The sequence below is a fragment of the Argentina silus genome (assembly GCF_951799395.1).
Source record: "Argentina silus genome assembly, chromosome: 11".
Classification (NCBI taxonomy): domain Eukaryota; kingdom Metazoa; phylum Chordata; class Actinopteri; order Argentiniformes; family Argentinidae; genus Argentina; species Argentina silus.
The window spans coordinates 12,996,499-13,014,273 of NC_139665.1; the positions used below are offsets into that span (position 1 = coordinate 12,996,499).

At 46.6% G+C, this 17,775-nt stretch overlaps 1 protein-coding gene across 1 annotated transcript; it reads right to left on the bottom strand.

Annotated features, from left to right (window-relative positions):
• Positions 1-107: 107 nt before the first annotated feature.
• On the bottom strand, positions 108-14,956 carry igsf10 (immunoglobulin superfamily, member 10; the record flags this gene model as incomplete). Its single annotated transcript, XM_083680612.1, has 9 exons — positions 108-1,658; positions 2,421-2,787; positions 5,566-6,469; positions 7,000-8,820; positions 9,085-10,998; positions 11,210-11,977; positions 12,616-13,006; positions 14,381-14,510; positions 14,754-14,956. The coding sequence occupies 9 exons, from the start codon at positions 14,954-14,956 to the stop codon at positions 108-110; spliced, it is 8,049 nt and encodes a 2,682-aa protein (XP_083536738.1).
• Between the last annotated feature and the right edge of the window lie 2,819 nt (positions 14,957-17,775).

Below are 17,775 nucleotides of genomic sequence, written 5' to 3' on the forward strand. Positions count from 1 at the left end.
CTGACGTTCTGCATAAGGAAACACTGTAGACGTTACTGAAACTGGGTGTATGTTTATAGTTTATAGTCCAGGAGGTTTATATTCCTCCTCAGCCAGGGCTACGTTCCTCACAGCACCCGCACATATGTGACTCGTGAGTCTGTGCCCAGATGGTTCTTGGCCAGGCACTTGTAGGTGCCTGAGTCTGAAGATGTGGGTCTCTGGATGATGAGCGTGCCCTGAGGGTGGAGCAGCTCGCTGCCTGTCGACCTGCCTTTCCCTGCCGTGGAGAGCACCGAGTGATCTGGCAGTTCCCAGGTAATCTCTGGCTTGGGGATCCCGATGGCAGCACAGTTGAGCTGAACGGGCGCCCCTGCTACCGCCCTCACACTGGGAGGGGGCCCGGTGGTGATCCGGGGAAGGTAGGCGATGATGATTACGGGAACAGTAAGGATGGCTTCGCCGGCGTCGTTCCGCGCCCGACACACGTAGTTCCCCCGGTCGTGGAGGGTGGTGTCCTTGACCACCAGGGTCCCATTGTCCATCAGCTGGTGGCGACCGTGGACCTGAGGCCGGGTCAGGGTGTGGCCCCCGGGGACGCTCCAGTAGATGTTGGGCCTGGGGCTCCCGTCAGCCAGGCAGTGGAGGAAGAGAGGGTCCCCGGACACACTGCGTATGATCCCCCTGGGCCTAGTGAGGATGTAGGGTTTCTGCCCCACCTCCAGAACGATCAGCTTCTCGATGTAGCCCAGCGAATTCTTGGCGGCGCAACGGTACTTCCCAGCGTCCTCCTTGCTGGGGTTGTAGATGACGAAGGTTCCGTCACTGCTCAGGTGATGGCGGGAGCCCCGGTCAGGCCCGCCAGTGAAGCGGGTTCCATTAGGCAGCACCCAGATGATCTCCGGCGTGGGGTGACCGTCGGCCGAGCAGTTAAGGACGGTGGTTTTTCCCATCCTGGTCACGACGCGCTCGTTGAAGGGGTTCTTGAAGATGGGCCGGCGGAGCATGCTGGTGACCTCCAGCTGCACCACCATCACCGCCTCGCCGCCGTCGTTCCGCGCCATGCAGATGAACTCCGCCGTGTCCGTCGGACGAACGTTCCGGAACTCCAACGTCCCGTTGTGGTGGATGTTGATCCGGCTGCCGAAGTACGGCGCTGTGAGGAATATGTTGTCCGGCATGATCCAGGTGATCTTTGGCGGCGGGTCCCCTTCTGCCTTGCAGTGGATTAACTTCCTGGAGTATTTCGCTGCAGTGTCTTTAACCACCGTCCTGTTCTGGTAGTAGCCGTTGATCACAGGGGGGTTACCGTCGATATCCAGCTTGTACACTTTGCTGGCGTCCCCGGCAGTGTTGCGAGCCATGCAGACATACTCCCCGGCGTCCACAAGCGTCACGTCACGGATATCCAGCGAGCCATTGACATGCATAAGGTAGCGGTCGTTGGAGGCGGCAATCATGTCGTTACTGGGAAGCATCCACAGGATCTTAGGTTTGGGCTCCCCTATAGCCTCACAGTCGAAACGGATGTTTCCCCTGGGCTTCACCTTGGCATATGTGAGGCTGGTAGTGCGTATCTGTGGCGCCGCCATTACTACGGTGATGTGCACGTGCATCTCGTCCTTGCCCAGCTGGTTCTCAGCGTAGCAGGTGTAGTCGCCCTCCTCGGCCATGCCCACCTGTGAGAGGAGATAGCGTCAGGGTGTGTGACATGAGAAACAAACTAGAAGTGCAGGACAGATATCCAGCTATTGGAAGAGAAAAATGCTTCTTTCATATACACCAATATCACATTCTGGACATTACAGTTGATTAGATGTCATCCCAAAGCTATGTGTATAGATCATTTTCAGATGATTTTTTCAAACATTTCAGAATGTTTTTCTAACTGCTTATAAATCAACACATGTTTATGGATGTTTAGATAAACCCAGTTTGCTTAATTAATGATATGCTAATAAACATTTACAAATACAACTTCAATGTTTACCCAAGTGTTTCTCATGTGTTACAAATAATGTTTAAATACATTAAGAATTCGTAGAATTTTGTTCACCACTGGTGCAAACTGTTTGATTATCAACCCACTAAACCACAATGAACCTCAGTGAAATTAGAAAATTATATTTGCTACCATACAATAAAAAAAAGAATCTTCATCAAAGACATGAAACTAGAATACTACTCTACAGTTAGCTTAGCTGGCCAGTTAGCTAGCAACATTAGGCTTTCAATGGAAGGCGAACTAGCTGCAATCCTCAATCACAAAGTTGTGTGCTTGATGTCAGTCTCTTAGAAAACAGTTTGTGTGAATGTTCCTTGGAAGCTGTATTAATGTGTTAATAGCGAATGAATTATTTATCAATGGTTTACAAAGGGCTCATAAACGAAAGTTACTGAGGTTGCAAACATGCTTCAAGTACAGTAGACCGCTCACATACCTGGTTGAGGTAAAGCGTTCCGTTGTCGAACAGGACATAGCGTCGTGATCGACCGCCTCTGCTGCTGGCGTCTGCCTGCAGAGCGCTGTTCACCAGGGTGCCGTCCGGTAGACCCCAGGAGATCTCTGGTTCTGGAGCTCCAGAGGCCTTGCAGTCCACCTTCAGGTCGTTGCCATAAGGGACCTGCTTCTTGCCGTAGACCTTCGGGTCGATCTTGGCCGCCTTCATGGAGACAGAGACCTTCATGAGCTGCAGGTCATCCCCAACGTTGCTGCGCGCCACGCAGAGGTAGTCCCCGGCGTCCTTGTCGCTTACAGAGTCTATGATCAGCGTGCCGTTGTCCAGGACCTGGATTCGACTTCCCATCCTGGATAAAGACAGAAGAGAGAGTTAGGATCATTGGTCATGACTGGAGGAGGATGCCAAATGACAGAATAAATTATGTGGATCTCCCTGATACATTCTCTAAATGTTGTCAAATTTATTATAACACTGTATTTCTCATGACTGTCTTTAAAATGTCCTGTGCAAAAAAAAAATGCACACGTATGCTATATAAAGAACATTCTGTAAAGTCAGCAGCAGTCATGTCATCACATGTAGGATATGTACTGTAATGGCTTTTTCTCCTGTGGAGCATCCATGTGCTGCTACTGGATTCCTCCATCCGTCTCCATAAAACACACAAGCATTCCCTTTTTAATGGGCCAGAGGCTTATAGAAGATCAGCGTAAGTGCACACCTGGGTCTGTCATTTATCAAGGCCATAGCTCATAATAATAAGGGTTTTGCTCCTGCAGTTGCAGAATACAATAAAATACTTAATAGAAAACATGCCATGGTTGCCAAGCCAGCCATCATAACAGTTTAAATGAGATGCGAAACACAAGGAAAAGAAAAATAAAGAACTTTCCGCTTTGTGCCATTATTTACATAAACTCGCTAATGAAATAAGTGTGAGAATAATGATTTTATGCACTGACCAGTGAATCAAACCATTACTCAGAAAAATGTTCTAGAGTACACTTACAAAGGCCAGTGTTGTGTTGCCAATGTGTTATACAGTATAGCTCTGTTCCAAACCTACATACACACTCTTTTTTTTCAGCCGTTACATCCACAGAGAATACATGGCATAAGGTCAACCACATTACTAGGAGCAATATACTATAAAGGCCACTATCAGGATGCCAAGGTTCTTGTGGTTCTCTCATGTTCCCCATTTATTAGCTTTGACTGAGTTCTAACTCAAATAAAATATGACTTGTTCTTGAAGAAATGCAATCTTAATGCTCCTCTTGCAGATGTTCTTTGGGCGAATACCATAGTAGTTATTCTCGTCTTGTGTTTTACTACTAAGCACCACTGCTAATTAGAGACAATAGTGACAGGCTGACTAAGGTCACTTCATACAGATTCACCACAAGATTTGGCTTTGTCTTTATGATATGACTTCATTTGAAGAGACCATTACATTTACATTTACATTTATGGCATTTAGCAGACGCCTTTATCCAAAGTGACTTAGAACAAATACGTTTGTTTAAGTAATGCATTTGTTTAAGTAATACATCTGTTTAGTCGATAGCTTAATGAGATGCATGCTTTTCATCAAATGCAATAGCATTTAGTTCATGCTAATGATCTAGGACATGCTGTCTGAATATCAATGATGACTAGGAGTTTGGCCTTAGAATAAGTTTAAACATGTTACCCAATACTTGCGTGCATACCAAAACCTCTCTACTGAAACTTGTAACACTAGCCTGATGAACATACGTATTACTGACACCACACTGTGCAACCATAATGATAGTCTGGAATGCTGGTATGCTGGCATACTATTTCTACGAAACCAAAAACAACTATTACATTGTAAACACACAAAGCCAGCACAACATAATTTTCCTGCAACATGATACTCTGGGCTTATGGTCTACAAACACAGCTCCAGTGCCCACCTTTAATCTTCATGGCACACTATATACATTGGGATCAAATCAGATTAATGTAAACCTTTAATCTGTATGCTCGAGGAGCTCAGTATCTCAACCTGTCTCCTCTGATTTTCAGCGCCCAGGGTTGACTAATCCTCAGATAAAAACACAGACACCATTATTCTGTACCTTACGGGTATCACCCAAAGGGTCCATGCAGGAAGCCGAAAACGATGGAAAATGGTAACTCAAGACGAGAACTTTAAAATGAAAACAGAGATATTTCAACTATATAAATAATGGTACAATGAACCCAAGAGATCTTACTTTTTTTTTGCATGTGTTAAATCGGTGCCAGAGAAATCGGTTTAGATTTAAAGAGTGGTTTCATTTTTTAAGTCTCTGTTTTCAATTCAGGTTACATTTCAAAATTCCAGGACTTTAGGTACTCAGTGCATGAATGGAGACTAACTAAAACCCCTGTACTGAAGCATTCCTCTCTCTCTCTCTCTCTCTCTCTCTCTCTCTCTCTCTCTCTCTGCTCTGAAGAACCAGTCTCAGCTCTCTGCACTCTCTGAATTGTTTGAGGAGAATCTATGTACCTGTCAAAAAGATATCCTGTGTGTATTGCAACCAGGGACTGAATGGTATGAGTGTGCATTAGAGTGTGTGTTCATCTACTCTGTGTCTCTGTGTGTGTGTGTGTGTGTGTGTGTGCGTGCTTGCGTGCGTACGTGTGTGCTTGTGCCCGTACGTGTGTGTATGTGTGTGTGCCTGTCTGGTACAATTCTTAATTAGTTTTTTCAGCCAAATGGCTTGCTCGCAATGTTTTGGTATAAAGTTGAGATATGGGGCTCAGGATATGTGACCACTCTCAAATTCACAGACTTACGTAGCTCTGGGTAAATGGACTAACATGATATTGAAAAGCTAGTTTTAAACACATTTCAAAGCTGCAACCGGAGATATCATGGTTGACATCCAGTTTGTGTGTAGGTTAGCGAAGTTATGTGTGTATGTGAGCATGGAGTAACGTCTTCATCAAAAATTGATGGACATCCATCAGCAAGCAAAAAAAAGCAAAAGGCGGGGAATGGAAGGGAACTCAATCCAAAATGCGATGTCGGTGCAGGGCCGCATCATCACACAGACTGTGGCGTTGAGTGTGTGTGAATCTGTTTTTACGCGGGTGAGCGGTGATACTATACCTGTGATACTGGTCCACCACAGCCCTAGAGGGAATCCTCCAGATGATCCTGGGTTTGGGGTTCCCGGTGGCCGAGCAGTTCAGTCTCAGCTGGTCCCCATACGACAGCTCTGACCTACTCTGTGACACCTCCACGATCTGTGGGGCCGCCTCCCCTTTCTCCACAGTCAGCGTCACCACCCTCCGCTCCGACCCCGTAGAACTGGTGGCGATGCACTCGTATTTCCCGCTGTCCGTGGCGGCGGCGCCCTTCAGGTGGAGCGTCCCGTTTTGGAACACAGACAACCTGGGGTCAACAGAGGGCCTCTGGGGGCGAACAGTGGTCCCGTCATAGAGCACCCAGTGTACTGTAGGCTGAGGACTGCCCTGGGCAGTGCAGGGCACCCACAGGTACTGACCCTCACTGGCCTTCAGCAGCTGCCGTTTGGCCTCCAGGATCCCAGGGGGCGCTGCCACCACGTGCAGTCGGACAGTGGCTGTGTCAGCTCCTGCCGGGTTGCTGGCGATGCACTTGTAATGGCCCCGGTCGTACACGGACACCTGCTGGATAACCAGAGTCCCCTCTGGGGTGACTGACACTCTCCCCAGGTCGGCGTTGTGGCCTCTAACCTGGGTTCGGTTGGCCAGGATCCAGGACACGAGGGGGGTGGGGCGGCCCTCGACCTTGCACTTCATCTCTATGGTCTTCCCAGAGTGGGACTTAATCTCACGCACCTTGGGCTCCAGGATACGGGAGGGGTAGGCCACCACGGACAGGGTGACCAGGAGCTTGTCTGAGCCCTGGTCGTTCTCCGCCAGGCAAAGGTACTGGCCGCGGTCTTTGATGTTGGCATTCTGGATGGAGAGCGTGCCATTCTCGAACAGCTCGAACTTGCCCATCTTACCCCTGATGGTCAGTGTGCTTCCTGAGAAAGAAAGAGAGAGAGAGAGAGAGAGAGAGAGAGAGAAAACATCATTTTGTATTATTTTTATTTGATGACAAGATAATTTCATGAAGAGAAATGACTCATAGAAATATATATATATATATATATATATATATATATATATATATATATATATATATATATATATATATATATATATATATACACACACATATATATACAGTACCAGTCAAAAGTTTGGACACAAACTTGCCAAGAGTGTGCAAAGCTGTCATCAAAGCAAAAGGTGGCTACTTTGTAGAATCTAAAATATAAAACATATTCTGGTTTGTTTAACACTTTTTTGTTTACTACATAATTCCATATGTGTTCCTTAATAGTTTTGATGTCTTCAATATTAATCTACAATGTAGAAAATAATAAAAATAAAGAAAAACCATTGAATGAGAAGGTGTGTCCAAACTTTTGACTGGTACTGTATATATATGTAGATATTTCCATTCATACTTTAATGCTGAACAATTACAGTTTCCAGTCTCCATATGTACCTGTGCTTGAGGAGAAGCGTCTCCAGCTGATGGTGGGCTCAGGGTTACCAGAGGCCTCACAGGGGAGGAAGGCGTCTGAGTTGGACAGGACAGTAAAACTGGCCGCGTTGCCCCCCACTATCCTGGGCTTGGTGGGCATGTCCTTAGTGGAGGGCTCAAAGCCAACAATGTTAGCCGTTGTGGTCTCATAGCCAGTAGTGTGGTCATATGCATTAGAGATGGCGTTGTCTATGTCCTTACTGTTGTAAGTGGCTGGGGTGTTTGTGTAGCCCTGCTCTGCTGTGAGAACAGTCAGTGTGTCAAAGGTGAGCATCTTGCCTGGTCCTGGTCTAGCTCCGTTACTGGACACAGTAGGCCTGGTTCTTCTCATGAAGGGCCTCTGAGTCGGTCGACCAGCATCTCTCCCCGGTGGAAGCCTTATGTTGGTGTTGCTATGCATTCTGCTTTGTGATGTAGTATATGGCCTTGATGTGGTAGTGGGTCTGACTGTGGTCGTTGGATAAGGTGTGGTTGAAGTTGCTCTGGGTCGTGTGGTTGCTGAGTAGTGTCGTGGACGGCTAGTGGTGGACTCCTTGACATGGTCCCTCCAGTCTTCTTCATACAAGTCTGTGGTTGTTTCTTCCTCAAAGGTCATGTCAGTGGAGACAGTCACTGCAGACCTGTCTGCCTCTCTAGAGGGGGTATACAAGGGCTTGGACACAGAGACAGTCCACTGGGGTAATGTGGTGGTTTCTACGGTGGTCTCCATGGTGGTTTCCATGGTAGTCTCCATGGTGGTCTCCATGGTAGTCTCCATGGTGGTTTCCATGGTAGTCTCCATAGTGGTTTCCATGGTAGTTAGGGGCTCTGTTGTTTCCATGGTTGTGGTGCTAGGGGCCTTGGTGGTTGTCGTGGTTTTCCTGAAAGGCCTCCTGCCCCTGAAACCTCCTCTCCGACGGAACCCCCCTCCTCCATTCGTTCTCCGGTGGCCCCCAAATCGACGAGCAGGGTACCCCCCGGACCCCCCTGATTCAGACCCAGAGGACGAGGCCTCGTTGGCGTCTTCCCTTGGGGCAGGTTTGGCTGTGGGTGGGGCAAGGATTGTCTGGGTGTCTGGAGAAGACTCAGTGGTGGTGGAAGACCTGGAGTAATATGCTGGGGTTGTAGTCTCAGGTTTGACGCCAGGCTGGGGTGTGGTGGAGGCCTTAGACTCAGAGTCAGCAGAGGAGGAATCTCCATAGTCGTCATCTGATGAACTCTCTGGGGTCTCTCTGTGTGCTCCTGATCTTGATGGAGACTTGGTCACAGGTTCAGCCAGAGACTCAGCTGTGGGTAATGCGGTGGGGGCTGTGGTTGTGGTCGTGGTTGTGGTTTCGACCATCATTGAACTCTCTGTGGTGGTAGACGGCCTGGACGGCTTTCGTAGCCTGTCGAGTATCTCCTTCTGCCTCCCCCTGCCACCAAACAGTCTATCCCAGGGGATCTTGCCTCGGATTACCTTGGAGGCGGACGTGGTGATGGCAGTTGAGGTTGTTGATTCATCGGTTGTGCTGACATAGGGCTCTTGCGTTGGGTCAGACTCTGGGGCATCAGCAGAGGTCATGTAGCCACTTGAGACCTCCATCCTGGACTGAGACTGGGTGGAGGGAGGCAAGGTGGTGGTGGTGGACTCTGGTAGGGGGGTGGAATACGTGGTGGTAACTATGGGTGTGTCCCGTGTTACAGTGATGGAGCTCTCTATCTTTTGTATCGAGGAGCTGGGGACATCGGGTGATGTTGTGAGTGTGATGGCCCTCTGTTCACCAGTCGTCTTCTTCTTCCCGTCATCATCACAGTCACAATCTGGAATAAAAAAAAAACAACAAAGATGTCATCAATATCACATGTATTACAAGACTGTGTTACCATGCTGTTGTGACACTGCCACAAGTGTGAAGTGTTGACATAAACGCACAGTGTTGAGGTGTGGACATTGGACATGTGTACGTTTGGACAGTAATTTAATTGAAATACTGACATTTATTATCTGAATATCTAAAGAATAGTAATTTATTTTGTTCACCCTCTTGGTGTGTTCTGCTTATTGCTTCTCTCATAGTTACCTACCTGTGGTTAGCTCCATGGTGTATGGTACTGTGGCATTTCCTTGCTGTTTCACCGTTGTGGGCTGTTTGAGTTTGTTCAGGTAGGACTGGATGTCTGTGATCCTGTTGGGTTTTATGATCCTCCTCCTAGCTGGGAAGGTCCTCCTCCTCCCCCCTCCCCTGCCCTTCTTTGGTGGGATGATGTGGATCTGCTGCCGGGAGATGATGGTGGAGCCCGCTGGGAGACGCGGAGACTTGATCCTCTGGGTGGTGTGGAAGGTGATCTCATCCTGCTCACGCTCCGTGGTGGTCACTGCAGTGAAGGTGGTCTGGCTGTCTTGGTCAGTGGAGGTGTGGACCACAGGGCCAGGTCCATCCATCATGGGGGTGACGTTGGGGTCATTGAGGAGTGGGAGCGCCGAACCAGCTGAGGTCTCTGGCTCTGCAGGGGGTTCTCCTGAAGAGAACAAAAGCTGGGTCTCGTCTGTAGTATCTGTCATGGTGAGGCGAAGAGTGACAGGAAGCCTCTGAGCCCCTTTGGTGGTTCTCTCCAGAGAGTACAGCTCACTAAACTCTGTAGACTCACTGACACTGGGACTGACTGTGTGGTCCAGAGCAATATTAAATGGTGTGGCTGCGTCACTTTGACTGAACCTCCTTGTGCTTTGGGTAAATGTGGACTCGATTGGCGTAGCATTGGACTGGGTGTATGTCTCTGTTGTCAGTGTGTCTGTGTTGTCTGTTGTTACAGTGAAACTTGTCTGACTGTCATCAGGGATCTCTGTGGTCGCCATGGCACTGGTTTGGCCGTTCTCTGTTGTTATCATGACACTATTCTGACTGTTCTCCGTGGTTGCCATGGTATCATCAACATTCTGTTTGTTTGCAATTATACCTTTTCGACTCTCATCAGCCTTATCTGTAGTTGGCATAACATTGCTTGGTGAAACGATAAGTCTGTCTTCAGAGAGACTCTCCCCAGAACCTGTATCCCCATCCCCAGAAAGCCCAGAGTCTCCATTCAACTCATCTCTAGCTTTTTCACTCTCACTCCCTGGCTCTGTTGTTCTTCCACCTTGGGCCTTCTTCATGAACTCTGCAAACTTCTGGGGGTCAACTTTTCTGGAGGTTTTGTCAAAGACCCTCCTGTTGCTCAAGGTGCGTCTACTGCTGACTGAACCCCTCCGTCTGTGTGCCAGCCTCCCCCCTGAGCCTCTGCCCTGAGAAGGCCTGAGTCTGGGGTAGGGTCTATCCGAGGTGATGGTCCTGGACTCCTGACTGGTTCTGTCAGAGGAGCCGGAGGAAGGGATCTCGCTGCGTGAAACTTCACCCACCTCCGTCAAACTAGGGTCAACCTCAATCTCCGCCCCTGAGCCCTCGTAATCCACCACCGTCAGCTTCTGTGACCCCTCACCTGTGATGGTCACCTGGGACGTCAAGAGGTCCACCCCCAGATAATTAGCGGACAGGCACCTGTAAAACCCTCTGTCCCTGGCGGTGAGACCCTGTATAGCCAATGTCCCATTCTTATAAAGCTTCCTGTTGCCATAGGACCTATCCAGCACCGTGTGGTCAGGTAGTATCCACTGGGCCGAGGCTTCAGGGCTTCCTGTGGATCCACAGTCCAGAACCAGGCTTTGGCCCAGCGGCCGTGAGAGCTGGACCCCGTTGACCTCTGCCTCCTCCACGTCTGGAGACAGCACCGTGACCCGGAAGATCAGCAGGTCTGCGTCCAGGTAGTTAGTGGCGATGCAGCGGTAGAGCCCTGTATCCGAGCTGTCTGCTCCTCTGAGAGTCAGCCTCCCATCAGCTGTGATCGCTATCCTATGGTCCTCGCTGGAGTAAGGGGCCCGGACCTTCGTGCCATCCGCTAAGATCCACTCAATAGAGGGCTTGGGCTCCCCCAGGGTCTGGCAGTCCAGCTCGACTACTCCGCCTGTAATAACATGTTATTACAATATCAGAGATTTTTAAGCACATACTTTGTGCAATTGCAAAAAAAAAAGTTCAACATTCTTTATTATAGAAGTAACAGTTTAAGTATGTACATTTATGCAGAATTTAACAGAATTCATGCACAGCTTAGTGTTTAAGTGGCTGGGTGTAATCACATTGTATCGGGCTATCTCAGCCTATTCACTACTAACCTATAAGGACTGAGTGCTCCGTTTTGGTCTGGTTGTCTCGTTTGATGATAGTCCAGCTATAGCGGTCCCTCTTGGGTGCCTTGTTCTCCACACGCAGGTTAACTACAGACCTGTACTTTATATGCAGAGTGGAGAACGTAGTTGTGGTGCGGTCCAGCTGAAAGTGGATCTCGTCCTGCATCAACCACGCAGGTGCGGCCTTGATCTCAGCCTCGATGTCCGTGTTGATGTCCTCCTGTCTATCGTCTGGCCTAAGCTGCGTGTACCTGAAAGCCATCTCTGGGCTCCTGGACAGCATCAGCCCTCTCTCCAGCTTCATCGGAGTGTCACTGTAGGTAGCCAGGATACGCCAAAGCTGCTGGATATGCTCGTAGTCAATATTACAGACCAGAGACGTGGCTATGCTTGCAGTTAGCATGGTCACATTATTCTCCCCCTCCTCTATCTGGGTTAGAGTCAGGTTCTCCATGGCTGAGGGCCTCTGGACTGTGCAGGAGATGCTGGCGTCGTTGTGGAACTGGTCCGTCAGGTTCATGTGCAGGGATCCGATGGGGGCGATGAAGTCACGGGGGTATACAGGGGTGTAGTCCCCCTCCTCCAGGCTGATGTTCTTCTGCTTCAGGTGGGGGTGGATCCAGGGCTTGGTACATGTGAAGGTATGGCGGGGGAGCTGGCCAAGGCTCCTTCCTCGAAGGGGGGCGGGGCTTTCACAGACAGGGCAGAGCTGTCCTCGGGCGTATTTCCTGTCTCGCTTACATTTCAGCACACCTGGAAAATAAGACAGTTATTAACTACTTATCTCCGAAACAGTTACACATTTCCAAAATATGTTCCATGTAACATCCCACAAACAATGGTGTAAATGTTTTGAATGCACACATTGATTTCCCTCGTCATGTCTGTGGATACCAAATCTTATCAATCATGATGTTGATAATTCAATCTACATGAACCATATCATATATGAATATATACAAATTGTTTGAATACTTACTTACTTACAATAACTTACAAGTGCATGCTTTCCTAAAATAGTAAAATGTTTGTCCCGCTGTACTTTTACATTACTCCATTTCACCACATGCTGAGAATGAGAAAGAGATGATCTCTGAAAGAACTCTCATTCCAGCAACCTGTCTTCAGTCAAGATTTATATGTCTGCTTTGGACAGGCATGGTTTTCCTGTTGGATGCTTTCCCAAACAGCACTGGTTAAACACATCTACTATTCCATTTCATTGTTAAGAGTTATTTTCCTAATTCATGCACGTACAGATCCACTAGATGTCTCATTCAAAGCTATTTTCGTCTGATTTGTTTCTTACTGTGGACATGTAGATGCTACAGTATTGAAGACTTCTCAACTGCCTCATACACAGTACAACTGGAAACAGATCTACTTCTTACCTGGGTTTCTCTCTGTCCACTGCGCGAACCAATCCATGTGGCAGTCACATGACCAGGGGTTGCCATGGAGATAGACGTTTTCCAGCTGGGAGCAGCCGGCGAAGATGTCGGCGGGCAGGCTAGTGAGGGCATTGTCCGACAGGTGGATGTTCCTGACGAAGGACAACTTGAACACCTGGCTGTGCCTCAACGTGACGAAGGTGTCAGGGTGGAGCTGCTGCAGCAGGTTGCCCTCCAGGTGGACCAATTGGAGCGTGGTCAGACCATAAAAAGCCTCTGGGTTGATGAACTCAATGCGGTTGTGGTCCATGTGGAGTCTCACCAGGCCGTCCAAGCCCCTGAACGTCTCCTTGCTGATCTCTTTCACCCGGTTGTAGCTCATCTTTAGTACCTGAGAGAACGTTGTTAGTATTGGAAGAACAAAGTTAGCTGCAGAAATACCCTAGAGGCATCTCTCTTGAAGGAACATCATTATAAACAATGTCGTAAAAGCGACATGTCTACAGGTGAAGTGAGGTTATGCCATCTGGGAGTGGAAAACTGCCAGAAAACAGCTGTTGGAAAAGGTATTGAATGTAGAGTGACTCAAAGCTGTTTTATAAAAAATGAATCCCCCCTCCATCTAACCCTTAGAGCCTACAAATCAAAAGCCAAAGACAGATCAAAAGCCAAACACAGATTAACACCGTGCACAAAATTCAGCTGTTTATTTGGTTATATCCTAACATTTTCCTCGATTATCTATCAGAGTGATGTTAAAGGGATAGTTCACTTTTTTACAGCTTAAAGTCAGATGGTTCCTTAACCTGAAAATCGTCCATGGGCAAGGAGAAAATGTAATGTAAAATGTAATCCATGGTTCGGAGTTCTTTAAACAGCCACTGTACTCCGGCCACTCATTCCGCAATGGTGCTGCGGAACATTCCTGTTCAACTTCATTCTGCATTGGTGCTGCCTCTACCACTTCACATCATCCAAATGCCGTCCAACTCTTAGGCTGTAGGTCATCACAAGCCTACCAAAGCGACATACGCTCCAACCTTCAGGACCAAAACAAGCTCACTCGACCCTCGGCTCACAAACCTTCAGTACCAGACTTCCATGGGAGTCCTGCAATCTTACGGTTTCACAGCGTGCACAGCAGACGCCACTCAGCGATACCTCCAGGGCTCCCAACAGCCTCCACCATCATCCTTCTTACTCTTAAGACATCGAAGGGAGTCCTGCCAATCTTTTGAGGTTCTGTGGCTGAGATCCAGCATGCTTCTAAATCCTTTCTACTACAATAACATTCCTGTTCAACTCTTCTCATTAAATATCCCTAAACACATTCAGTTGTTTGTTGTCTGTTAACTTGTGAATGTATTATTATTATTATTATTATTATTATTGTTATTTTAAAGTTAGCTGAAGTTAGTAGTGGCTATTTAAACAACTCTGATCCATGGATTACGGTTTCCATCCTGGCCCATTGACTACTTTCAGGGTAAGGTAAGGTGACTATAAGGTGTAAACATGTGAACTATGCCTTTAAACAGGGCTTTTATCCAAGCTCAGTTATTTGGCTCCACAAGGTTGGAAGAAAGCCTGTCTTGTCAGGGAAGAATCTGCGAGAGGTTATGAATCGAGAGGGTTGCATTTTTCACATCCAGTTCAGAAGTTGGGGATTTACCTGAGGCAGATGCCTCAGAGGATTTAGAATTCATTCTGTCATTGAATCAAACAAATCAATCAGTCAACAAAAATGATTGACAGTACTCTGTACCTGTAAGGCCTTGAGGTCTTGAAAGACCCTGTCGGCAATGCTGTGGATGGTGTTACTATGCAACATTAATAGCTCCAGGTGTTCCAGTCCAGAAAGATCATTCTCTCTCAGTGCATTTATACTGTTATACCTGATGAGAGAGAAGTGGAATGAGAAGATTAGCAGTGAATGGTTTCGGCACGCTCATGTCAAATGTTGACAGACCTTCTTGCTTCACTGTACATGGAGGTTCACAGAGTGCGGGACAACAGGCGTTGAAACTCTTTCCATTCCTCATAGAGATGAAGAGAGAGAGGGGACAGAGGGAGGGAGGGAGGTGGGGAGAGAGAGAGAGAGAGAGAGAGAGAGAGAAAGAGAGAGAGTCTATCCTCACCCCAGGTTAATTCGTTCCACAGCCGGCTGAATCTCGCCCGGTATTGCGGTCAGATATCTGAAGGTACAATGTACTTCACTGGGAACGTAGCACGCGCATGATTTGGGGCAGGCGCTACTTGCCGGTAGCAGGGCGGCCAAGACAAACACAGCCGTCCGTAGCCACCGCCACAGGTATGAGGGGCTGTGGACACACATACTCATTCTGGAGACGGAGGGGGCTTCACATTCAATCAGGGACGAAGGGGCCGCTTTTCCTTTTTCTCTCATAAACGAGAACTTGCTGGATAGAAGGACATGGATACACAGGAATGAGTGAGACACAGCACACAGCACTGAATGCAGAATGTTCTGAGACATACACTCATACACTCATACACTCATACACTCACTGAACACTTTATTAGGAACACTATACTAATACTGGGTAGGGCCTCCATTTGCTCTCAATACAGCCTCAGTTCTTCATGGCATTGATTCCACAAGATGTTGGAAACATTCCTTTGAGGAATTCTGGTCCATGATGACATGATTGCATCACGCAATTCCTGCAGATTTTTCAGGTGCACTTTCAAGTTGTGAATCTCCTGTTCTACCACATCCCAAAGGTGTTCTATTGGATTCAGATCCGGTGACTGGGAAGGCCACTGAAGAACACTGAACTCATTGTCATGTTCATGAAACCAGTTCGAGACGACTTTTGCTTTGTGACATGATGCATTGTCATGCTGGAAGTAGCCATTAGAAGATGGATAAATTGTGACCATGAAGGGATGCACATGGTCAGCAACAATACTCAAATAGGCTGTGGCTTTCAAGCGATGATTGATTGGTATTAACGAGCCCAAATGTGTCAAGAAAACATTCCCCACACCATTACACCACCTCCACCATGAGAAGGTGTACAGTTGTTCCTAATAAAGTTCTCAGTGAGTGTATATCTCCATGGTGATGAACGACAGTGTTCTATATATCTCCATGGTGATGAATGACAGTGTTCTATATATCTCCATGGTGATGAATGACAGTGAGTGTAGTGAGAAAGGGAGAGATAGATAGAGAGAAAGAGGGGAGTCGGGTTTGTATGTGAACGTGCATATGTCCAGAGTCACAGAGAAGTACTCAGTTAATATTATTATATACTCATATTAAATAACTTATTTTTTGATAATGATGATATGTAATGACCATTTTTAAGTAGAAAAGCCTAACCAGGGACAGGGGTCGCAAATTAGCCTTGTCTGGAAATCCTATATGCAACACATCTGTTTCATGTTATTGTAACCTGTTACAATGTATTCTGCATTGTCCCTGACAAGTAAACTAATAAAAAAAAAAAAAATCTTTTTATCAGCCTACGAAATGGCCAACTAGTAAATAAATGTGTGTGTGTGTGTGTGTGTGTGTGTGTGTGTGTGTGTGTGTGTGCGTGTGCGCGTGTGTGTATGTGTGTGTGTGTGTGAGTTTTGGGGGGGTCGGGTGGGGGGGGAGGTTATTGAATATGGTTGTGAAAAATCAATATACAAAGAATCAGTATATACGATTTTAAATAGACAAATTAATATCTGTTTGTTTTTAGATTGTTCTAAAAACAGAATTGCACATTTACATTCCTTCAGACTAATGAATAATTGAATAAAATAAATTAATTATCACTTACCTTTTTGTCTGTATCCTCTCCTCAACATGAAAGGCACACGCAACTTCAACACAGATGGAGATTCCAAAATATCTGAAAACAGGATTCTAAATAACAAAATAATTGCAGAAATTGTCACCAGTTTCAAACAACACGCTACAACTGCATGGATGAATGAAAACACTATATTTTTCCTCATATGCGCTCGAGAAAAGTTGTGCGTAAAACATATTCAATGGCCATTGAGCGCACCATTCCTCATTCAGGCTACTACACTGTTCAGGACCTAATTTAAATCGCTCCGTTGCCAGATACTTTATGAGTCAATGTATGATAACGAACAGTGTTTCATAATTTCGAATCAAAATTTACTCGCACCATGCTGATGATGGGCAGGTGAATGATGTTCAATTATTTCTCACAAAACAAATGTTTAATTATAGGCATATTCTAAATAAATAACAATTAAGGTATGTTTTGGCACATGGGAATGTTGATCAATCATTTTTTGATTATATCAAAATCAATAAAACTCCTCTTACGGTACCTCAGCAACAGTGAAACGCAAAATTAATCCTGATCCTGAAAATAAAGATCCTTGGGGTGAATGTATAATCCCATTATTTAGGAGGAATCCCACAAGTTCGAAATCATTCCAGAGACAAGTCCAGTCTGTCTGAAGCGCAGTCCAACGTGAGCGCAGGATGATGGGTTTTAGAATGATATTAGTTCTGGTGGCTAGTTCACTTCCCACCCACCCGAGTTCCCCCCCTTCTCCCCCACGTTGTTTCCCGGTGTCAGTGGAACCTGTCTCCCGCGTCGCAACATGACCTCAGCCGTGCGCTTTCCAAGTCCGCTAATTACCACCGTCCCTCTCGGGGCTCCAACCGCTATTCACGGTGACAGATCTCCATTTGAGCAGGTTTACAGAAAAAATCACATCTGTTTTATGTGACGTGATTTTCGGCCACCTATATCCTAAATTTCAATCTGAATAAGCTAATTGTAGTTGCCATTACAACCGTAGTAATTGTGATGACTCAAAGCATATTGAAATTACAATGGACTTATATTGGCATAGATGTTGAGTGTATTTGAGTAGTTTATAGAGCATGGGATATAGATGCTTTAGATGATGCTTGTTTTTTTCAAGATCACAATTTAAACAGTCATTGTTGTCATCATAACTATGTTGGCTGTCTCCATTCTAACTAACAAATAAGTGCACTCAACTTCCTTATTGTTATGTTATATGAGCAGCGTTGCCAATTGACTTTGTGTCAAAGTCTTATAATGTGTTATTTCATTGGGGCCCTGTATGTAAAACCATGAACTTTCCCCTCTTAATTACTGTTGAGTTTGTGGTCCTTGTTTTTATAAAAAA